This window comes from Aythya ferina, assembly GCF_964211825.1.
Source record: "Aythya ferina genome assembly, chromosome: 1".
Classification (NCBI taxonomy): domain Eukaryota; kingdom Metazoa; phylum Chordata; class Aves; order Anseriformes; family Anatidae; genus Aythya; species Aythya ferina.
In genome coordinates this window covers 136,326,813-136,349,354 of record NC_140296.1, presented here as the reverse complement: position 1 = coordinate 136,349,354, position 22,542 = coordinate 136,326,813, and the positions used below count along the sequence as shown (strand labels likewise).

Genomic DNA, 22,542 nt, shown 5'->3' with positions numbered 1-22,542 from the left:
CCCTAACTTACGCATATGGGCTGCTCACATACATGCAAGTTTCTTTGTGTAACTGGAAGTCTGTCTGAAAGTTGTCAGACCACTTGCCAACAGTATCAATGGGAATATATTTATAATTAGTAAGTTGTTATAAAACTGAGCAATATTTTTTATTGATGAAGCCATGATCATTAAAAAATAAAGGGATGTGACATTTCTTCCCAGTGTTCATTAGGCTCCACATGCACTGAAATTTATCCATCTTGTTGATATATTACTTCAGTTATTGCAGAAGTATATTGAGCCCTCCTAGCTTGGGATTACTTTGGCAAAAGTCAGTTCCTTTCTGGTTATTATTGAAAGGACTGTGTAAAAACAGAGCACCTCTAGAAATTGTGAAGAAATATAAAATCTTGTTTGTAGGTTTTTACAAAACTGTACATAGATGTAAGCCTACTTCAAGCAGTATAATACATGTAGATTAGTAACTTAAGTGACTAGTTTTTGTTTCTCTGCTTTTCAAAATCCTTTCAGAATCAAAGCAAGGTTGCTACAAAACATTTCTTTCTGACACTAGTCTTTCACAAAGACCTGTATCAGATGATAACAGTGGAATTTACTCCCACTGTTTGGTACTGAAAGTTTCTGTTTTTCAAAAATTTAAAATCCCTGTTCCCTTTTAATTCTTGCAACCTGAATATAATGGTGATCACATTTTGTCAGATATTCCTAAGGGGGATTACTATGCTTTGTGGTTGTGTCACTCTTCTTCCTCTATTGAAATGGCAGTGTTTTTAATGATGTAAGAGGCAGAGCTGGGGAATGTAAGTCACCCTCCGCTTTCTCCTTCTGCTGAAAGGAAGGTTCTATATGATTTCTTTTGTCAGTCATGTAGTTACCACAGGAGAAGTGTGGCTTTGGCACCACTGCAGGTGCTGTACGACATGACTCAAATATCAAGAAACGCTTAGGATCCTTTGGCAAAGAGGTGCCAGAGCACAGTGTGTGCAGCATGGCTCAGTGAGCTGCTGTGACTTATATGCTTGTTCCTGAGCTGAGGCCATGCTGTTATCATCTCATCAATTAAGAGAAAATTTGAAAACAGTTGTAATAAGCAGGCCAGAACAATTACCTTTGTGGGTAGAAATTATGCAGGGATGCAACACGCAAAATGCAGCACTCATGTGAACTCTCGGGAGCATTATACCGCGGCGCTCAGGTTGGTCCCGCCTCCTCTGGATCTCAGAGTTTATGTATTTTCTGGGCCTCAGCTGCAGGTTGGTGGTTACTCTGTCAGAGCCCTCACCCCTCAGCATGGGATGCCTCCTTGCAGGGCTGCTGCCACTGCCAGGTGTCTGGGGAGGCCTCACAGCTTGTCCCGCTAGGCCGTGATCGCTGGGAGCTGGCGCCACACGCCGTGTGCATCTTCTTTTCCTTCTCCACCCCCACCTCCAGGCAGGCAGGCTGGTCCATGTTTGTGGGCTGTTTTCGGCCAGCCATTCTGTTTCCTTGCCATGTCAGTGTCATTCGTGGAGAAACCCTTAAGCTTAACTGCTTTGCTGAGTAGTACTGAGCTTACGTACATGTTTAGGTGTTTATTGGGCCCAGCATCCCTTCTGATATCTTCAAAGCCATGAAAGTGTAACTGCTGTGGCACATCCCAAAGGATGCTTCTCTGTGTTTTTATCTCTGTGTAGCACACACTGTGTAAAATAGTCATTTAGCTTTGAGCTTGCAGAGGTTCTTTGGCATGACTTCGAAAAAAGATGTCATTAACATTTGCTAGGTGGGCTTTGTAAACTTCTAGATGCCTCTCTTTACAGCTGAGAGGACATGTGAGCAGTGTGGTACAGCACTGTATTTTCAGGCACAAGCAGGAAGAGACAAAGTATTAATGTTGACAGTTTAAAAATAAATAAATAAATAAATAAATAAATTCCTTCCAAACTTTCTCATGCCCTGATGTGAACGGGTTGAATGTTCATCTTGCCTTCCGGGAGAACTGGTGTCATTTCCTCAAACGGCTGAAAGACTATTGCATTTTAACCCACAGCTTACCGTAAAAGTAGTTTACAGATCTGTTCTTAAAGGAGATTGACTCACTGTGATATTTAGTCATTCGGTTTTAGAAGAGCATCATTAAAGAGTCTGTTGTAAGAAATTCACCCCTGCCTTGCCTAGAAGCTATTCTGATTTGTTTCCCTATTAAGATAGCATCATTATCCCCTGCCTTTAATCCATCCTAGTGCTTGTGTGAAGCCTTTGGATCCATCTTCTGTTTTCATCATACAGTGACCACAAAGCAGGTTAGGGTTGCATATTTTATTTTATTTTATTTTATTTTATTTTATTTTATTTTATTTTATTTTATTTTATTTTATTTTATTTTATTTTATTTTATTTTATTTTATTTTATTTTATTTTATTTTATTTTATTTTATTTTTTATTTTTGGCTCCTTTATTTACAGGCCCACATAACTTGATCAACTCTGTTGGAATGTCTTCCCCTTCATGGCTCTCACTAGACAAAAGGCTAACTCAAAGGCTATCCATTATCTGAAGGCTCCAAGGTCCTATCTTGTCTTCTCTTTCAGGAAGACCTTTTAAAGAAATAGCATGAACTATTAGGACTGCTGGGTTTGATGGTTATTTAGCACTACTCTTCAGAGCACTCATCCTCATTTTAGTCTGTTTCTTAGCAAGAAGGTGACCACATAAAGTACAAAGTCACTATTTGCATTGGTCTGCGTAGCTGCAGAGAACGCAGCCAGTGATTCAGGGCGTGCAGGCGGTGTACTAGTTGGAAGCCTTGGTGTCACAAAAGCGGCTGCTGTAAACAACTCTTGTTCTACAAAGAGTAAGGATGCATGGGGATTTCAACAGGCTGAAGAGGTATAAAGTAGTTTAACCCTTTGAGGTGTTGAGTTTATGTGTCTTTAAATTGAATGCTAAAATCCAATTGCTGTTAGAGACTGGCAGGTGTGAAATTTGCCAGTTGTCACAGCTAAGTGATGGATCCTATGTACAGGAGCCAACTAGCACTTGTGATGTGTATTGTAAGGATAGATAACTGTCCTCCCGTGTTGAGAACAGTTCGTAAACTACCGTAGTTCTTGGTTGGATCTCTTCAGACTCAAGACTATATAGAATAAAGCAGACAAGTTTTAAAGCTTGCCAGCACTGGCTAAACAGAGTAATAAGTTTTATGCTAGATGCTTCATACAAGATCAAATGTTTGTGAAAGGTGAGGTATAAAGTTCCTTAGAAGGATGCTGTGGTGCTTGACAAGTGGTGCTTGAAGTCTCTCCCTTGCTTCTAACTTGTTTGGTGCACCACAACTCCAGCTGTGGGAGGAACGCTCTTTGTGACCAGACTGGTTGGGTTCGTTTAGGTGCAGTTTTGGGAAGGCCCTAAGCAAGAGAGGAAAAAAGGCTTCAATTTCTAATTCTGGCTAATCCTGGAAAATAAAAAAAGGTATTTAAATAAGGCCTGGAGGACTTATTATTTGCCAGAAGTAAGTAAAAATGCAAGCGTATGTCCTTTTGTAATTCACCGTAATTGAAAGGATGTATATTTCTTTTCCTAAAGTCAGCAGAAAAATCCTGGCCTCTTAATGATGAAAGACTTTAAAAGAAAGAAAGAAAAAAATAAAATTAAAAAACAAACTACCTTTATCCTAAGCAGGAATTGCTGAAGTTTCCCCTTTAATCTTGGGTGGCTCATTCATATTTCATTTAATTGTAATATAGTATCCTCTCTTTCCCTCCCCCTTCTTACCACCAAGGCTAAAAAGGAGGAGGGGAGATATAAAATGTTTCCGAAAATTACAGGAAATGTCTGTTCCTTTAACAGCATTGCCAGGGAATTTCCAAATGTGCTTAATGCTTATGGCTGGACTTGCAGCAGCTCAGTCTTCAATCATGAGTGGATCCTGTTCTAAAAATATGACACCTCCTTCCAGTAAAATATGTCGAAATGAAGTATATGCTTTGTTTCTCATCTGCTTTTCAGAATTAATTCTGCCTAATGGAGAAATGAGGGTTTGGTGACTGCTTTAAACTCCTGATTTCTCTCTATTCTATAAATTGCAGATAAGTATATTACATTGTTTTGTGAGATGGTAGTTTACTTGTAAGGATTTTGGAAAGGCAGGGATGGCAGGTACTAGTGAACTTGAACACTGCCTGGCAGCTTTCAGGGAGCCTCCAGAAGTCACACGTGAAGCATTAAGGAACAAAATGGGGGATACTTGTTGTTCCATTACTTTGTTTTGGTGGACTATCACAACATGATCTCTGATCATGGGGTCTTGTCTCCAGGCAGAACCCTATCTATGTTAAGCACTGGGTAGTTCTCATTTCCAAGGGTAGGATTGGAAATGGAGAACATGGCAAATATGATAGGATGAGCTTGCTCTTCATTCTCCACTGCCTTCTGGTGGGATTCTGCCCCTGGGCTGGGGAAAGGAGCAAGATCTGCCAAGCCTCTTGTGAAGCTTGGGAGGATATCTGCCAGCTGCAACAAGGATGGGAAACACAGACCTGGCAGTCTTCGGCAGATCCTTTATTCTATCTCTCTGCCCTATGTGTTAGTGATGGGATGGACAGGCAGGAACCTCTCAGGAACACGTATGTGGTGAAGGCCCCACTCAGGGTGTCCATCCCAGCAATCAGAGCCTAACCTGAGAAGCGAATTTAGTTACTTATCTGGAGGACTCTAGCCTCATGTTCTACTGTTCGCGTTTACAAGCTTTTTAGAGCAGGTAACTGAAGACAGCGAGGTGGTTCTTGTAGCTTCTTTCCTTGTGAGGTGAAGATGGTTTTGAATCTGTTCACTAGCTTTCATAATACGGTCTGCCCCCTGCTGCAGTGTCTCTTCATGACTGTGATATCATTTACTACGTGGTTCAGAGCCACTCCTGGATTTCGTAATAGGGCAATGCTTGACAGTAGTTTATTACCATGGTTTATGTTACAGTGATTGCTAAGCAGAGTTGTCAGCTCTTGATAGTAATGATTTGAATCTTGTTTAGCTGGCCAGGAAACTGTTGGAAATTGACACTAATGTGTTTATTCTTATTTCCTCATATGAAGGTTATAATTTAATTTGTTCATGTAGGAACGGCAGGTGCTTTGCATAGAGTTTATAAGGGTATGACTGTATGTAATGATTGGTGACATCAGTGTTACCAGTTTCCAGGGTTGGGTTTTTACTGTGGGGAGGTGGGATTAACTAGCCAGGATGTAGTGTTTCGTTAGCCTTTGTCCATTCAAAATACAGCTGTAATCAGACTGACTTAGGCCACTCTCTGTTATATACAGAGAAAGATTTAGTGAATTTACTTGAATTCATGTAAATGCATCACCTATGAAGGCTAGTTACAAATCAGTTTTTTAGCAAAGAGATGTGTCAAATTGTTTCTGTGGCTTTATGGCTTTTAAGCTCCAGCTTTTATTTATTTATTTATTCTTTTAAAGCTAGTAGAAACATTTGCTTTTTTTTTTTTTTAATTTCCTTTCCTTTTTTCCTTTAGAAAATAAGTATAACAACTTTCTGTTTCAGACCCTTTCTCTTTAAATGAGTACAAACATTTAGAGATCTCTTCTCAACTAGGTTTTTATGTGTTTGGGAGAGTTTTACAGTAAAATGACTACACAAAGTGTGAAATCTGTTTTCATTTTTTTGACTTGTAATAATGACTTTTTCTTTCCTATGTTTAGGTGTTTCCCTCTTCTGGCCTTTGTATGTGGACCACCACACTCTGTCCTGTTCAGCCCATTTAGAATTTGACTCAAGTGTAGGTGAGTAATTGGTTTTAACATGAAATGGTAATGAATTATGGAGTGCAATAAAAGTACTTGAAATTTTTTTGTGGCTTTGACTTGATCATATGGGAGCATAATCTCTTAACAACATATTGAAATTTTCCCTGGCTGTCTAGAGTCCCAGGCAATAGGAAAATGAAAATATTATGTATTGTACCATTTGTTTGCAGTGGATTAGGTAAGCTTTTATTGTAAATTTCACAGAACTATATGCATTGAACCTACAATGAAAAAATATTTTGAAATAGAATGGGTGGATAAGGGAGTCCCCAAATAAAGCTGTTGAATAGAGTGATGTAACATACCAACAGCATGTTCCAACACTTCTCATGACCTCACATTCTATCAGTCAGGTTTCCCTGCTACAACATGTAACAAACGTTTACTATTCCACAATGAATATCAAACAGATTGGCTTCTTGGTAAATGCAAGTGATGTTCATCTAGTTCATTGCTTTGAGTTGGTGATGATGCATGAATGATTTTTGCAGGAACGTTGCATGTATTTGTGGGGTATGTTGAATAGGTCACCAAAATGTAGTGTTGGTGTGTTTGTTTTTTTTCTCGTTTTTCTCACTTTTTTCTTGGCAAGAGAACAGATTTTCTTATTTATAACATTCTTACTTATATAAAAAACAGCATCTCACTGTTTTCTATAAATTCTATTTATATTTGTCTTGCTCAGCTATCTGATGGTGCTGGTGGTAAAAACGTCAATGAGCAGTAGGCAAGGACCTAAAAATCTAGTCTGGAGGCATATCTATGTACTTTATTCACAGGAAACTGATTTCCTTTCTGATTCCATCTGACCATGTTTCAGTTCTCTGAGGTGAGCATGCTGAAATGGGATTACTTTCCTTTAAAGCTTGTAACCAAAACAGAGTAAGTAATTAGTGAAGCAAGATGAAAAACAATGAACCACTTAACAGAAAATTCTCTTTTGTGTGTTTTTTTTTTCAGTGGATTATACCTGCCATATTCATGAACGTACTGTGTGTAATCTAAAATGCATGTGGCTTCTAGGTATACAGGAAAGAGAAAATTAATACTATCCCATTTTGACTGTGCATATAGATCTGAAGTACAGATGCATGGGAAGTAGGACAGGAGGGAGAAGCCATTTGGATCATGCAAATAATCAAAGGAAAGCAGGGTGAAATTCTCAAAACTGCTTCTCTTTTTTGAACGCGGTACTTAAGTGACATTTTCTAAATAAAGAAAATTATATGTTTCTATTTGAGGGGTGTCCTTACTGCATTCCACTCTTGTACCAAGTGGAGTATGCAGGGGAAGGAGGGCGTTAGTCAGTGTTGATGAACCACCCCCCAGTTGACCTGAGGAAATGATCTGCATATGCAATGATAACACTTTGTTGACTCAGCTAAAGAGCTAAAAGATGCCCTCAGTCTCCCCAGCTGAGGAGCATGAGCCCTTACATCTTCTGTTAATAGGCTCATCTTTTAAACCATGAGCATTTGTGATCTCATTCCTGTGTGGTCTGTACAATGACAGACAAGCTATAGACTTGTTGTAACCTTAGTTACATTTTTCCCCAGACTTTGCACTTTATTACACAGTTGTTGGTCTCTGGAGAGTATTGGCTTGCTTGTTGAATTCAGAGGGAGTACTGCCATTCTTTACTTTTACTAGAAATCTTATTTCCCTCATGCCCAATAGACGTTTTGTGTTTCTGACTGCTGATGAGTAGCAACGTGAGCAGGGATGGTCTCTCCCTGTCCTTGTTTGTCACTTAGAATCACAGAATCACACAGAATCACAGAATTTCTAGGTTGGAAGAGACCTCAAGATCATCGAGTCCAACCTCTGACCTAACACTAACAGTCCTCCACTAAAACATATCCCTAAGCTCTACATCTAAACGTCTTTTAAAGACCTCCAGGGATGGTGACTCCACCACTTCCCTGGGCAGTCCATTCCAATGTCTAACAACCCTTTTGGTAAAGAAGTTCTTCCTAACATCCAACCTAAAACTCCCCTGGCGCAACTTTAGCCCATTCCCCCTCGTCCTGTCACCAGGCACATGGGAGAACAGACTAACCCCCACCTCGCTACAGCCTCCTTTAAGGTACCTGTAGAGAGCAATAAGATTGCCCCTGAGCCTCCTTTTCTCCAGGCTGAAAAATGTAGCAGCTTGGGTGACGAGCATCTTTCCCGAACAGCTTTTACATGTATTTCCATCTTCCTGGGGCTGGGGAGGGAATGCAGTGGCTGTCACAGATTTTAGTGGAAAAATGGCTCACGGGAATGGGAATTCACCCTACGACTCTTAGATCAGAGTCCCTTTCTGATGCAGGAAGTTGTGTAGGCTTGTTTGTTGAGTATCAGGTGCCAGGGAATGGTGCTGATTGTAGGGGTACCGGCTATTGAACTACTTGCAGCTCCCAGCTCGGTAGTAACAAAGCCAGCTACTCTTTGCAAGGCAGCTGATGTGCCCACAGTGGCATGCATATGGAAGTTTAGAAAGTCCTACCTTTGTGCCTTGGTTCAGCTTTTGGGTTTCTTTTTTTGTGCTGGTGTCAATTCTGAGAAACATGAAAGTGAACCTGTTTATAGGGGAGGACAGTGTTTTTCTCATACGTGCATGCTTCTAGAGAGTGGAAAAATACAAGGCTCTAAAAATCAGCTCTTTCAGGTTTCTCAGGCTGAATATTCAGAAGCTTCCCTTCAGGACCTTGTGACATTCAGATGCTGTAAAATTAATTTGTTGGCATTCTGTCATACACTGATGATGTATGTGAGAGCACTGCTGTAGGAACCTGACAAAGCAGGCATTAGTGATGGTGTAAACAAAATTGCTTAGCCTTTATGACACCAAGGTTCAACGTCAAGGTTATCTTATTACGTGAGCTAGAAGCCCTTCAGAGATTGTAGCAAGACATCTAAAAGCTTTCTGCCAGTTCCTTAACCTAGCTGGAATTAGATCATCATTCTGAGAGTTTTTAAAATATGTTCTTTCCACATCTGCCTCTTTAAAAATAGCTGCTATGATGTGAGCCAAAGCCTGAGATAACTAAAACAAGCTTCCCTGTAAGAGATGATGTATGATGTAAGGGAGTCAAGGTGGTAGAAGTAGAAATTAAGACTGCATTCAAAATGCAAGTTCATTTGAGTGAAGAATCAAACACACAAGTGCCAGGTGTTTTGGTTGTGTGGTTGTCTGCTGTGCTCCATCTGAGCCATGTGGGACAGGGCAGGAATCCCTGAGACAAAAAGGGATCCTGTAGTTCTGTGCCACCATTATACATTCATATTAGAGGATCCAGTTTTGTTTGCATGGAAGATAGTAGGGTTCTTGTTATTTTGGTTCTTTAAACAATGTGGAGGGACTATAAAAATATTGGGCAAGTGTGGAGCAGAACTCTTTAATTTTACAGTGAGTTAAATGTTTAATTTTCTTCTTTAAAAGCCAACAAACAGTGCCTTATGTTTCAGCCCATTTGCAATGAGGAAGAAGCCATACTCTCATAGCTGGACTACGTTTCACTTTTCCTTAATGCTGATTTCAGGGTAGAACATCCTGTGACTAAGATGGTTTCCCAGCTTGAAGATCAGCAACATAATGGCCTGTTTAGGACAAAGCATTATATTGCATCATTTTATGAGACACTGTGGTGTCATACCATTGCAATCTAAGTCACAAGTAGAGCACAGAGAGCCAACAGCCAAGAAATTGAGTTTTTGCCTTTTTACAAACTATGACTGAAATGAAGCAGATATTTCAACACCTCCTAACAGCTGGCTGATAAGAGCAGTCACCAGGAAAGGGAGGAGGTCTCTGGTGTTTACCTAGAGCAAGAGACTGATAGTTTTTCATGTTTAGATGGGTCTCAAGGAAGAATCTAAAAGTCAGATAGTACCAGAAATGGAGAGAGTTAAATCAGAACAAAAACCTATAATTGAAATACTAGTTTGACAGGATCAGCTCCATTGGGCAGAGGAGGAACAACGTTTTTATCAAACACAATAATTTGAGATGGCGTTACTTTCAGAAGTTTACCACTGTGTTAACACACGGCTAAATGTTAAGGTAATAGTGTTATTCAAGAAGCCCAGATGTACTAATAAACACATTCTTGATCCAGTCACCATATAGGACTGATTTGAGTTCTCTTAAGGCACTTCTGAAACAAACTTCTATCATCCAAGAAGGAAGAGTAAGATAAGAAGCAGAAAATGTTGAGAAGATAAGGAATTGTATACAAACTGAAAGTTGCAAATTAAAGATTATATATTTTTAACAGCTTCCATTTTAGTGTTCTGTGGTTTCCAGTGCCTCAGCTGCTTTATTTTCCTTTTATTACTTGAACTTGAAGTCAGCAATTTACCCATCAAAACAGACTGTCTAGCTCATGAACAAACTGTCTAGCTTACAGAACAGCTAGAGCCAATTCCCTCTATCGCCAGTGGAAAAGTTTTCATTGATTTCAGTGGGTTTGGTATCTGGCAGCCTTTGATGAAAGAAACAAAACAAAACAAAAAAGAGAGAATCACAATTCATGACAGGACATGTTAAAAGAAAAAAATGCAGAATGCTTTTTTTTTTTTTTTTTAATATAACACTACTATTATGAACTTTCACTTTTTTCCTCCTTGCTTAGTGGTGTAGTCTTTTGATACCTTCCAGCCTGTCTACAGAGAGCCTGAGGCCAGTATATAATGACTACTCTTTGAGGGGGAGCACACCTGCTAACCAGGTTGCAAAGACTGCTTTTTTTTAACAGACTTAAAAAATAGCTTGGTATAGTAATTTTTCCAATATATTTTGTAGTTTAGAGCAACATGCATTTCATTTCTGTATGCTTCTGTTTATCTGGACAAGCTTAAGAGTATTGGTGGTGCTATACAGTAATAGTTAGGGCTTATAGATAATCACATTTTGTCAACCTTCTGGGTGTTTATGTGAAACCTACTGTTTTTCTTGTAGTGGTACAAAAAAACTGTTAATATTAAAAACATGGAACAAGTTTGTTTCATTTAAAAAAATCATTTGTTGTTGCTGTTAAAGTGAAGTTTGTACTTTTTTATGAATCTAATTTATTTAAGAATTTGTATATATGAGTTTGTATAATATTAATGAGTAAAAGATCTGCTAACCTGAGATTTCTCACTGCTAAACACAACTGACTTGTTGTTACAACAGGACTTTTAATAAGCCATCCATAAATTAGTTTGAATTCATTACTTCTGTTGCAATTAAGATGAATAAAAGTTCATTTCAAAGTGAACCAGTAAGTCAACACTACAAATAAAATGCAACTTTTTCAGCTGAACCTGTTAAACTGAAGGTGTACAATTCTGTGTATTTGAAATTTTTTTTTTTACAAAAATCTTCATGTGTACCTGTATGTACGTTAAGAATCCAGGAAAATGAATCTTCATAACTTGCTCCTGATCGCAAATATGTCACTGCCCTAAGAAGGAGTGTCAATAAGATATTTATCTTTTTTATCCGGCCACTTCAGTCTTGTGGCAGTTGAGTTACTTTGCTTTGTCCCAGCCAACAGAAAGCAGAGGTGGAAAGACTGCTTGGGTCATGGGCTAGAAAGCATAGGCCACAACTGACATATGACCTGCTTGAGTGTGCACTTCCTTGTGCGAGAGGTGTTGCATGGTTTTGCTGACCTAAAATCACTTCTCCAGACAGGGAACGCTACAATGTGAAAGATGTGAACTGGAGAAATGTGATTTCTTGGCTTTTCCCAGCTCTGATTGCTCACTCCAAAACAGGTTGCCACACTAATGAAGTGAGGAATTCTTACCAGGCTTGTCCTTTAATGTATAAGGCTCCAACCTGTGATCTCCACCACCTCGGCTGAAGAAGCCACCAGCCACAGCTGCCCGCTGTTGCTGGAGTTGGTTACTTTGGTAGCTGAATGTGTGGCTCAACTTTGCTCCAGAGCTGCTGTTTGCAGCCTTATATAAATGGCTCTCTGTGTAAATATGCATGATTATACAGAGACCAAGTTTTGAGCTGTGGGAGCAAAGCAACTTGACTTATGCTTTCTACGGAATCTGTAGTTGCAGCACAAATTACACTAAAATGCAGCTAAATCCCTGAGACACAAACCACCATGGTGGCTATGTCCTACAGAGATGTGTTCCGTCAAAGTGTGTTTTGGGAGACTCTGAAGAGCCCAAGATCAACTGTGGGTCAGTTATACTAACAGATGGCAGTTTATTTACTGCTCCACTGCTGATGCTGTTTAGGCTGATGTGGTTCAGAGGATCTAATTTCACAGAAGCATAGTTTGCTTCAGTTATTATTTAGCATGCATGAAAAGTGTAATGCACCTCATGTAACAGTCCCAGTTGCTCCAGAAGGGCCAGAGACAGTCCCGAGTACTGTACATTTCAGCAGCATAGTCACAAGGCCTCTGTTTCAAGTCTGGTGATTAATTCAAATAAAACATTTGTGTCCTGATGCAGCATCTTGTTCTTCTGGTTTCTCTTCAACCATGCTCTCAAAGGAGAGAAGCGGATGCAAGTTTTTTGTCCTTTCTTTCGTACAGTTCCAGTTCTCAGATTTGCAGTGCTGGTTTGTGAAATACTTTCCAAGGCATTAAATTTTAAAAATGTATCTTAAGTTTTACAACTTCTTACATAAGTGGTGAAGTGCTGAAATGGGCCTAATTAGTTCTGCTATTGAAAGGAATACCATGATTTAGGGTGCTATCTCTTAATTATATTCTTACAAAGTCTTGGGAGGAGGGAGAACGAGTGGCAACAAAAGTCTGCAATTAAGACAGGCTATGTTGCCTGAAATACAAGATAATTGTCCAGGCAAGATTGTTGGAATAGATTCAGAGGCTGTAGTTGCAAATACTCGCTCTGAGATGTTTGGAATACACAGCAAAGAGAAGAACTTCTCAGGAGTGTATTTATTGTATGATACAGAGCACTATGCGGTTAGCCTCATAGCTGAATGTTTTGTTCTGCAAACTTCACAGCCTAATCTGGTTTGTGTTTTTTATCTTTCCCTTCTTACAGGCTCTTAGTCCGGTGTGAAGCTGATGGGTGGGAGTAAAGGTAAAGAATGATGTAATGCAGTGGCAGCCAGAAAGCATCTTTTGTTTGAATTGTGAAATGGCTACTCCAGTCATCTCCTGATGAATCAGATGTGAGGGGCTGCTTTGTGGAATGAACCCTTTGTAACGGCGCATCAACTGGAAGCAGGAGGAGATGTTCAGTTGAAGAGCTCTTTCTGAAAATGGGTTTAACTTTTCTTTTGCCAGTCGCTACCAGCATGACCTCATACACTTCTAGTACAATGGTGTGGCTAAGCCTTTGAGTACACAGCCATTACATCACCGCAGCAAATTAGAGAGGGAGGTGGTGAAAGAGGCCTTATTGTTGTCATGGCCGATGAGATGATCAGGACTCAACTCATTGTCGCCGAGAAGTTGGTAGCTTTGCTGGAGAGTGGTACAGAAAAATTGCTACTGATTGACAGCCGCCCCTTTGTGGAATACAATACGTCCCACATCTTGGATGCCATCAACATCAACTGCTCCAAGCTCATGAAGCGGAGACTGCAGCAGGACAAAGTTTTGATTACAGAGCTCATTCAGCATTCAGCAAAACACAAGGTAGGGGTCATTTTCCTGTTATTCCTTCTATTTGTTTAAAAAACTGTACCTGGAGAGCAACTTGTAATAATTTTCCATTGGGCATTTTGGTTTTAAAAAACAAATTTGTGAGATTTTGTTTTGCAAAGACTTAATCTGATTTAAGATGCTGTCAGTTACTATTAAATTTGTATTTGGTATTCTTTGTAGCAATACTCTCCTGTAAATGACAGAACACTGTATAGGGACCTGAAAATGACTGAGAAAGAACATTTTTGGGGTTCCTGTAAATCTTGCAAAGCACTGTCCCAAAAGTATGTAATCAATGCATTAAACATTCATATTCTAATCTTTGAAAGATTCTTTGGGGTCTGTGGTGGTAAGAATTGCTTATCAAGCGGTTGTACAGCTTGGATAGAAACTGTAGCTCTGTCAATCCTGGCTTCTACTTGCTGTTTGAAATGCTTTTCATGTGAGTAGTTTGATGGATTTTTAAACAAAGTTAGCAGTGAAAAGAAAATAGCCAAGCTGTTTAAACATAATGTGTATCTGGTAGATTTTTTTTTTTATTTTTTAATCCAGCGGTACTTGTTTCAAACATTTTGGGTAACAGAAATAATCTGAAAGAAAGAACATAATATATATGTATTTAAAACCAAAGTGGTGTTTCTTACGTTAGCATACTTTTTGCATAAAGTTTTATAGATGGCTGAAATGTGTGTGGCGTTAGGCAGTTTAAGGTCTCTGTATTGTTTAAAAAGAAAAAAAAAACACAGAAACAGAAACTGAGAGTGGACCTTCTTGTTAAAAAAAAAAAAAAAAAGTTTTTTTAAAAAAAGCTAAAGATGAAGCGTTTTACTAGTGACGTAAAATTACTGAATCGTAGTAATTTACAGTGTATGCTTCAACTTGGAGCAAATAATCAATTAAAAAACCTCTCAATATTGCTGACCAAATATAATTCCTTTAAGTATAAGATAAAAAATTGTTTTGCATACAGCTGTATATGAAATCTAAATATCTGAAGTGCTGCATACCAAGCACATAGGAACCCTTAGCCTGACTTTATGCAGGTGATAAAGGGGTGCTTTTAATCATCTTCCTCCTTCCTATCTTACTTGATTATTTGCATTTCAGATTGAAATTGATTGCAAGCAGGAAGTGGTGGTGTATGACCAAAGCTCTAAAGATGTGACCTCTCTCTCATCTGACTGCTTTCTTACTGTGCTCCTGGGCAAACTGGAGAAGAATTTCAGCTCTGTTTATCTGCTTAAAGGTATGATGTACCAAGATAAAAATGGCACTTGAATAAGGAGAAAGAAATGCTATTGTTATAGCTTATGTGTACAGAGTTTTGCAACAGCACTGCTGTAAACTGCAGTTATAATATGGCTTTTTCTTTTGTTCTTTATGCATATAGTGATGTTCATGATACATGTAATGCTTAGAAATTACATCTTACAGATGATATGTAACACCATTGGTGTTGTGCAAATGGAAATTGATAAACACAGATTTTTTTTTTACATGTGTATGTCAAAAGTATGTCAAAACTACTATAAGAAAGGTGCTTCCCTGGTGTTCTAAGTCTGTGTGCTAGGAGGTATGTGCTTCCTTGCTGAATTGGTAATTACTACAATAATAACAAGAGAAACAGTCTCCCATTATCTGAGAAATTGTTCTGTGTGACTTTTAAATCTTCATTTTTTTTAGAAAGAGATACTATTATTTTTTTGCCTCACCTCTACTTGTTGTTTGTTTGTTTTGTTTTGTTTTGTTTAAATTCCAGCTCAAATCATCTGTAGACATTCAGGTCCTTATAATACATGATTTTTTAGTTTTTGCGTGTTTTTGTTATTTCTGTCATATAATTATTTAGGTTGGAAAAGACGTCTTATATCATGTATTCCACCTTTAACCTAGTACCGAAGTCCACCACTGAACCATGCTCGTAAGCTCTACATCTATAGGTTTCTTGAAGGCCTTCTGGGATGGTGACTCAACCACTTCCCTGGGCAGCCCATTCCAATACCACACAACTCTTTCAGTAAAGAAATTTCTCCTAATATCCATCCTAAACCTCCCCTGTGTCAACTTGAGGTCATTTCCCCTCGTCTTATCACTTGAAGAAGAAGCCAGTCCCCACCTCACTGTATCCTCCTTTAAGGTAATTATAAAGCCACGGAACAGTAGAGTCATGGGATAGTAGACCCAGTGTTTTCAAGAAGTAACAAGGAGGGGTGTGAAGTAGATACAGGGCTGAAAGAAGAAGGGATGATGAATAGAAGTAGGAAATACATTGCAGTGACTCAGTCAATGATCTAATGAAGTATATACACAGTCTCTGAGAAATGTTAAAACGGCAGTCAGAGACTAATGATGACAAAAAAAAATCAAGAACTCCAGAGAGATACTTCCTTTTAACAAGAAGGTTTTGCTGAGGTTTGTAGTGACTTCAGATGACAGTGGCAAGGAGATGGTTATGTTACTGAGAAAACTTTTCCCAAACTGTTTTGAAAGTGAGTACAGTGGAAATTAATAATTTCTGCACTTGGACAGATGCATTTGGTTCTAATGTGAGCTAGACTTACAGCAAACTAAGATCTTGCTTTAGCTGTGTCTGGTGCTTGTTTTCTTTGATCTCTTGGTAAGAATCATGCCTGTGTTTGTGGACTACACTATAAGACTAAGTAACTCTTCTTCTATAGGACACACCAAATGAACATGTGGTCTCTAGGCACAGTAAATGCTTACTGATAGATGGTGTATGTAATTAATACTCTATTAAATTTAAAACATTTGGAAAAAATTAGACTAAAAACAGTTAATGCCTCTTAAGAAACATCAATTTTACTATTCAAATACCCAACTCTGCTTATCTATCCTAAAGTTTTTGTAATAACCAGAAGCATATTATAGCTCCATGAAGAAATACAGACTATTCACAACTTAATTTACATGCTGGAAAGAGACACAGCTCTCTAATGACTAAGAATTCAACTCCATGGTAGGGAGAAATTGGAGAGATCTGAATAAAGCCGAGAAGAGTATCACAAAACTTTCCTTTCTTCATCTATTGTACCTCTATAGATTAGTGGCATGAAACATGTCTTTGATCATCTTCTCCCTCTGCTGGACCTCATGAAGAAGATGATCGGAGTGTCTCCACCCTCAGACTTGTCTGTGTCTTCTCTAGGAGTGGACAGTACCAGAAAGGGATTGTACTGCAGCTCCCTAGTGCATAGTCTGAGCAAACACCAGTTGCACATCTCATAATGATATATGTTTTGTTTTTTACTTATTTCTAGCACATGGTAGTTGTCTGTTCAAACTGAAAATGCAGCATTAAACCACATGCAAGATAGTAGCTGGTTGAGGTGAATTTAGCAATGTGCAGCTGTTGAAGGTTCGTTTGGATATTAGAGGGAAAGAAAGGGAAGCTGATGTGTTAAAGCCCTCCTTAAAAAAAAGGAGGATTTTAATTTTAACATGTCAAATGCATTTCTCTTAGAAAAGATTAGATTTGAGAGTTTAATCCTTTTTTTGTCAAATAGCAAGTGATGGGAATGTTTATGGGTGTAGAAATCTGATGGTTTTAAAACCAATAATAGAGGAGTATAAGAACAAAAGGAAAATGTAAAGAAAGTGTTCACTAGTGATTAATTAGAAGTGCTAAGTGCTTGTTTCAGGAAATGTACCCAACTAAGATGAATTGGTAATATAGCAATTAACATAAACTGTGTTACTTCACTCTGTAGCACTTCCTTGTCTTCTAATGATTTTGTTCTGGTTTTAATCCTTACATAAAAAATAGCTTCCACAGTCCTGTTGTGTTTTCTTCTTTGTTTGTTTTAATATCTATTAAAAAACTAGTTACTTAAAGGAAAAACAAACAAAATAAACCTTTTGCTGTGTGAGGTGAAGAAGAAAGTGCTAGATTTGGTTTTATACAATGTTCCTTGGAGTTTCTTGATATGTGGCTATTAAGAAACTAGATAAAATGTGTTGACTCAGAAAGTTGAAGACAAATGCTCATAAACATTTATGGTTTATAATGAGAGTAGGGGTCAGTGCACTCTGTAGAAAGAAAAACCTTTGGACTTGAGTTTTCCCTAAACCACTCAATGTAGTTTATTTAAAACAGTGACCTTAAATAAACATTTTCAGGTAGGAAAATGTATTTTTTTGAGACAGAATAAGCAGCAATTAACAAATTTCTGAAATTTCTACATCTGTTCTTTCTGCCTTCCCCCATTACTGAGCACTCAGTAAGTTGTTTTGTTTTTTTTTTTCTTCTATTTAACATTTTTATTTATAATTTTATTTATTAAGGTTGTGCATAAAGGTATGTTCAACCCTGGAGGCTGTTTTTCATTGAAGCAGCTAATGTAAAGACCTCAGAGGAACCCTTGCCAATTAGTTCAAGCTCTTGATCTAACCTCATAAAAATATTTATAATCTGGTGGGGAATGTTCTCAGGAATTTAAATATTTGTTTTGGTTCTTAATTTTTAATAGTGCACAAAATACTGATATGTGGGTACTGAAGGCTTAGCCTACTCCCGTCATTGCATCTACTTGGCTGAGTTAAGTAAGACTTAAAGATGGGGATGTGACTTGATTCCTTCTCTTACCATAATTTGAGAACTGGATTTACTTTTATGGAGTCCTGCCTGTTCCTAGTATTTTTGTGATGTTTCTGCAGAGCAAGCAGAAACAGTTGAGAGAGACTACGGACTGTTGCTTAACAAATTATTATTGCTAAGGTGGAAAACAGCAAGAATCTTGCTTAAATCCTTTTTTCACTATGCCAGTGGAAAACATTCACATTCTATTTTCCTTGCTCTTTCCTTCTTCTCTTAATCTGGCTTGTTCCTACTAGGGCAAGCACAGATGTATTCATGGCAGTCACCTTTCAAATGCTGCCTGTGATGAGAATGAAGTTGAGGTTTAGTTGTGTGTGCAGAAAACACACAAAACAGAAGGATTTCTTAAAAAGAAAAACAAAACAAAACCAAAAAAAATAAACCACAGAAATCTCTACCACTCTGTATTTCCAACCTAAGATAAAAATTGTGATAGCCTAATGCAGAAACACTGTACTGGCTCTGAACTGAAACCAGAAGCAAGAATCCTTTTAATTGGGTGGATGTGGAGCAATGGTGAATGTCTAAGAGAGACTAGATAACCATCAAAGTACTGTAAGGGTAGGATCATAGAAACAGTTTCACCGAACCTTTTAAGAGTTTCTTAGTGCTGAAAGAACAGAGCATATTTTGCCAGCAAGCCATGAATAACTTATTTTTTTTTTGTCAGTCCTCAGTTTGATACTTAGACTTGATGTACTTTAAGGTACAGTGCTACTAAGGCCAACCAATGCAGAAAACTTGCATAATGCATCAGATTATAAAGTCTGGGGATTCAGGGGAGTCAAATATAGTAGAAAGAAGCCTTTTGTGAGCTTCTAGATCTGCCTGTTATTACTCCAGTGCCTGAAGGATGTGACATGGATATATATGTCATTGTATTTCACTGGACTCATTCCTCTTATTAAATAGCATCAACCTGATCTGCAGATGTAATCAGGGTTGTGTATACCTAAATATTGTCTGTGGAAAACTTGCTTTGTGGTTGGAAATGAAACTGCCATCCTTCAATGGATAAATCAAAGACTGCAGGGAAAGAAGGACAGACTTCATATTCAAGTCAGATGAGAACTGTCTTAGAAAGTAGTCCATGAATTTCTTTGTGCTACTTATCTTTCAGCTTTATCCCAAGTTATCTTTGTCACTCAGAGATTCACTAGCAGAGAATTACAGATTTTCTAGGTGCCCAGTGTGCAGCCCCCGTGTGGCTCACAGAAACATGGAGTCGGGGAGCTGTACACCATCATTCCAAAACCTCGGTTAGACGTAGGTGCTGTCACCCCATAAAAGAGTCATGTTGACCAGCAACTGAAGCCCAAGTGGTGAATTGCCTGCTAATCTCTGCTACATGCAGTTCTGCCTTTGAAAAATGTGAGCAATAATATGATATAATGGATGTTGCTTTCATAAGACCTCTCTGATAAGTTTTACAGAGCACAAAGCTGCTGTGATAAGCAGAAAAACATTATTAATAATTAATTTCATATTCAGTGATGAACGCAGGTCACATACAGTGGTCAACAAATGAAGTCATAAACTGAGTGAGTATGAAAAGAAAGAACAAACAGAATGAGTTCACTGAGACTGGGCAAAGGTCCCGGAAACAAAATAGTGAGATTAGCTAGGGACTGTTGCAAAAGGTGGGTTTTTGCTGAAACTTTCCAAGTAATTCTTTCTCTGTGACCTGTCCCTCACTGACACAGTGTGTGCATGAAGTGGAAGTCTTGCATGGAGGACACAAGAAGGAAGCAAGACAAAGACCACTTCTAAGGTCTTGTTTATGCTGGCATTTTTCTTAAAAAATACTTGAAACCATAAGTCAATGTAAAGGAGTCCCACTACAAGAATGTCAGTATCTCCAGAGTACGTTTACCATTGTGTTGTCTCTACCTGGCTAAAGCAAAGCTGGATGGTAAAGAAAGTGCAGTGCTCTCTCCCTGCTTTGTTGCCGAAAAAGCCATGCCTTGTGGCAGAGGAGCAGGATATCTTAAGAATATTCTTTTATAGGTATGACTTGTGATTTCCATCTCCTGAAGCAAACAGGGTTGAAAGACTGAGCTTTCCTCCCTGCTTCTGCAATCCCACATGAGCAGTAGAAGGGTTCCCAGTGTGTGCTGAAAGATGGCAAAAGTTAGTTGCAGTTTGTGCTGTCTGATAAATTTCCATCTAACACACTAATGCCTTTCAACGTTTGGATTCGGAGCTTAATAACATTTGGTTATGGCTGACTGAAGTTGTGAGCATTCCCTGTAAGCAAATCTTTGGAGGGTGCCTCAAGGAGAAGAGCACAACTCCAAATGGTGGCCGTTAATTAATGTAATAAAGTTTTCTGCAAGTTGAAATAATTGCAGGCAGAATGAGCTGTCAAATATCCCGCTGACATTTAGAGGAAGAAGTGTAGTCACAAGATGATGGCAGGCTTCCTCACACTGACTGTTGATGCCATTAGAAGCCAGTTTCTAATGAAGAAGGTAGAAGTTTTGCAGAGTGAGTGTGGTATTCCAGGAGTGGTCCCATGTCGCATGGTCAGTGTCAGTGGGAAGGAGAAGAAAGTGGGGAAGGAACTTGGCTCTGGGTTGCCCTCTACAAAAGACTCCTCTCTTTCAATTTTTGGGAGAGCGTAGAAAAACTAGTACCCTTGGCTATAGCTGGTCCCCTGTGAATATCCTCCCACCCTTTGTACTTAAAATGAAGTTTTGAGTGTTCACTTAGTGCCATGATTGTTTTAAGCACTTGAAAAATGGGAGTAGGTTTTATTACTTTCATATGTGTGTTTACTTGCTGTCTTTTGAGCGAGAGCAAAGTTTGACTAGCGTGAAACTCTCATAACATTTCTCAAACCCAAGAATAACTTGTTAACTTGGCTTTTGTTTGGGATACCTCTAGATACTTGTGAAACTTTATTGACTGAAATCACGACTGGGGTCTTTTTTTTTCTTTAAAGGCAGAAAGGGCAAGTGTGAACATCCAGCATGCTCTCTGTGCTTGTGGTTCATCTGACTCTTCTACTGGTGCATGGCACCTGGGTGGATGGGTGGGTGGAGGGCGTTGACCCCTTTCTCCTCCTCCTGCCCCCTCAGCCTTGTTTACTTAACCTGCCTATTAACCTTGTCTTACCAAAGGCAGAAACCCTCCAGGGCAAATAACTTCCTTCGCTACCGTACTTGTAAAACACCTGGCATAACAGAGCCACTGTCTGTACGCTACTGTAATAATAAAATTAAAAAAAAAAAAAAAAAAAAAAAAAAAAAAAAAAGGAAAAAGCTTTCTGAAGCAGAGACTTCAATCTGGTAGATGAAGTGGCAGATGAGAGGGGACAGGAAGGGGGGAGGAGGGCTGTCCGCTGGGATGGCAGCGCTCCTGGCGGGGCTGAGCTTATGTAATGGAAAATGGCAAGCGTCCCTGCTTAGCTGAGCTGGAATGCATGAGTTGCAGCGGGCTGTGTAGGTCTGCAGCTCATTTAAACAAAGTGGAAACATTGTAGATTCATAAAACTCTGAGTCAGAAAGTTTACAACTTTTTCTCGTTATGGCTGGGGAAAAATCCATACGGTATCCTTTAGATAAACATTTTAGCGTTTGGTGGGAGCGTGACTGTGGAAGTGCTGATAAGTCACAGCATTAAGAGCCTCTTATCTGAAACATGACGAATGCTAATGTTTTGTACTTTCTCTGTGGTTTTTTTTTTTGTTTGTTTGTTTTGTTTTGTTTTGTTTGTTTTGTTTTTGTTTGTGTGTGTGTGTTTAAATTTGATTTCTGCATAGTTTTCAGTAATATTAAGAACATTATATACCTAGTGCTGGTCATTATTAATGGAAACAACTTCCAAATTGCAGGGGGGGGGGGAAGGGAAAGGGGAAGAAGGCAGTTAAACATGAATATACTCTGCTATGCATCTTTGTTGTGTACAGAAGTTTGGTAGGGCTTACTTAGAGTCCAAGTATTATTTTGCAGCGATAGCTATAAATTTTGTTATTTTTCTGTTCATTTTCCTTTAAATGAGATACTAATATAATATTTATTACTATATGTTCATATAAAATTTGAGTAATCACTGCCCTTAATGAAGAAGCAAATTCTGGTCTAAAAGAAGGCATTGGAATCTTCTGTCAAATAAACAAGCTTCAAAGTCTCCTTGCGATGCTTTTCTGGTGCACACATCATCATTGGTTTTTGACTCATCACTTGGTTTTTTGACCTTTTCCACTCCCTGCTAACTGCATTAAAATAGTTGTGTTTGACACTGAGGTAATACTGATGAACTGGCAGACAATTAGATCTTGTGTGAACAGGAGGGAAGTGGCTTCTGGTCTGTTTTCAAGATGAATTCATTGAAGAAATCCAATTTCTCTCTTTGATGTTTTCTGAACTGTCAGAACCTGAAGGGGGAAGAAAAAGGAGCAGTGTCTGATTTGAATGGCACTTCAAGAGTAACGCCAACATTTGCTCTGTTACCAGTGTGCATTTTCCTTGGGCTTTTCCAGCAGACTCTGTGGTCTGTGAAAAA

The 22,542-nt window shown here is 38.7% G+C and overlaps 1 protein-coding gene across 4 annotated transcripts in view; it reads left to right on the top strand.

Annotated features, from left to right (window-relative positions):
- Positions 1-22,542, top strand: part of DUSP16 (dual specificity phosphatase 16) — a 73,153-nt gene that overhangs the window by 27,846 nt on the left and 22,765 nt on the right. For all 4 annotated transcript variants that reach the window (XM_084507009.1, XM_084507008.1, XM_084507007.1 and 1 more), the window contains 3 exons: positions 5,701-5,781; positions 12,814-13,412; positions 14,529-14,667. In XM_084507009.1, the coding sequence (XP_084363135.1) occupies positions 13,182-13,412; positions 14,529-14,667 (370 nt within the window). In that variant the 5' untranslated portion in view covers positions 5,701-5,781; positions 12,814-13,181. The remainder of the gene's footprint in view (positions 1-5,700; positions 5,782-12,813; positions 13,413-14,528; positions 14,668-22,542) is intronic.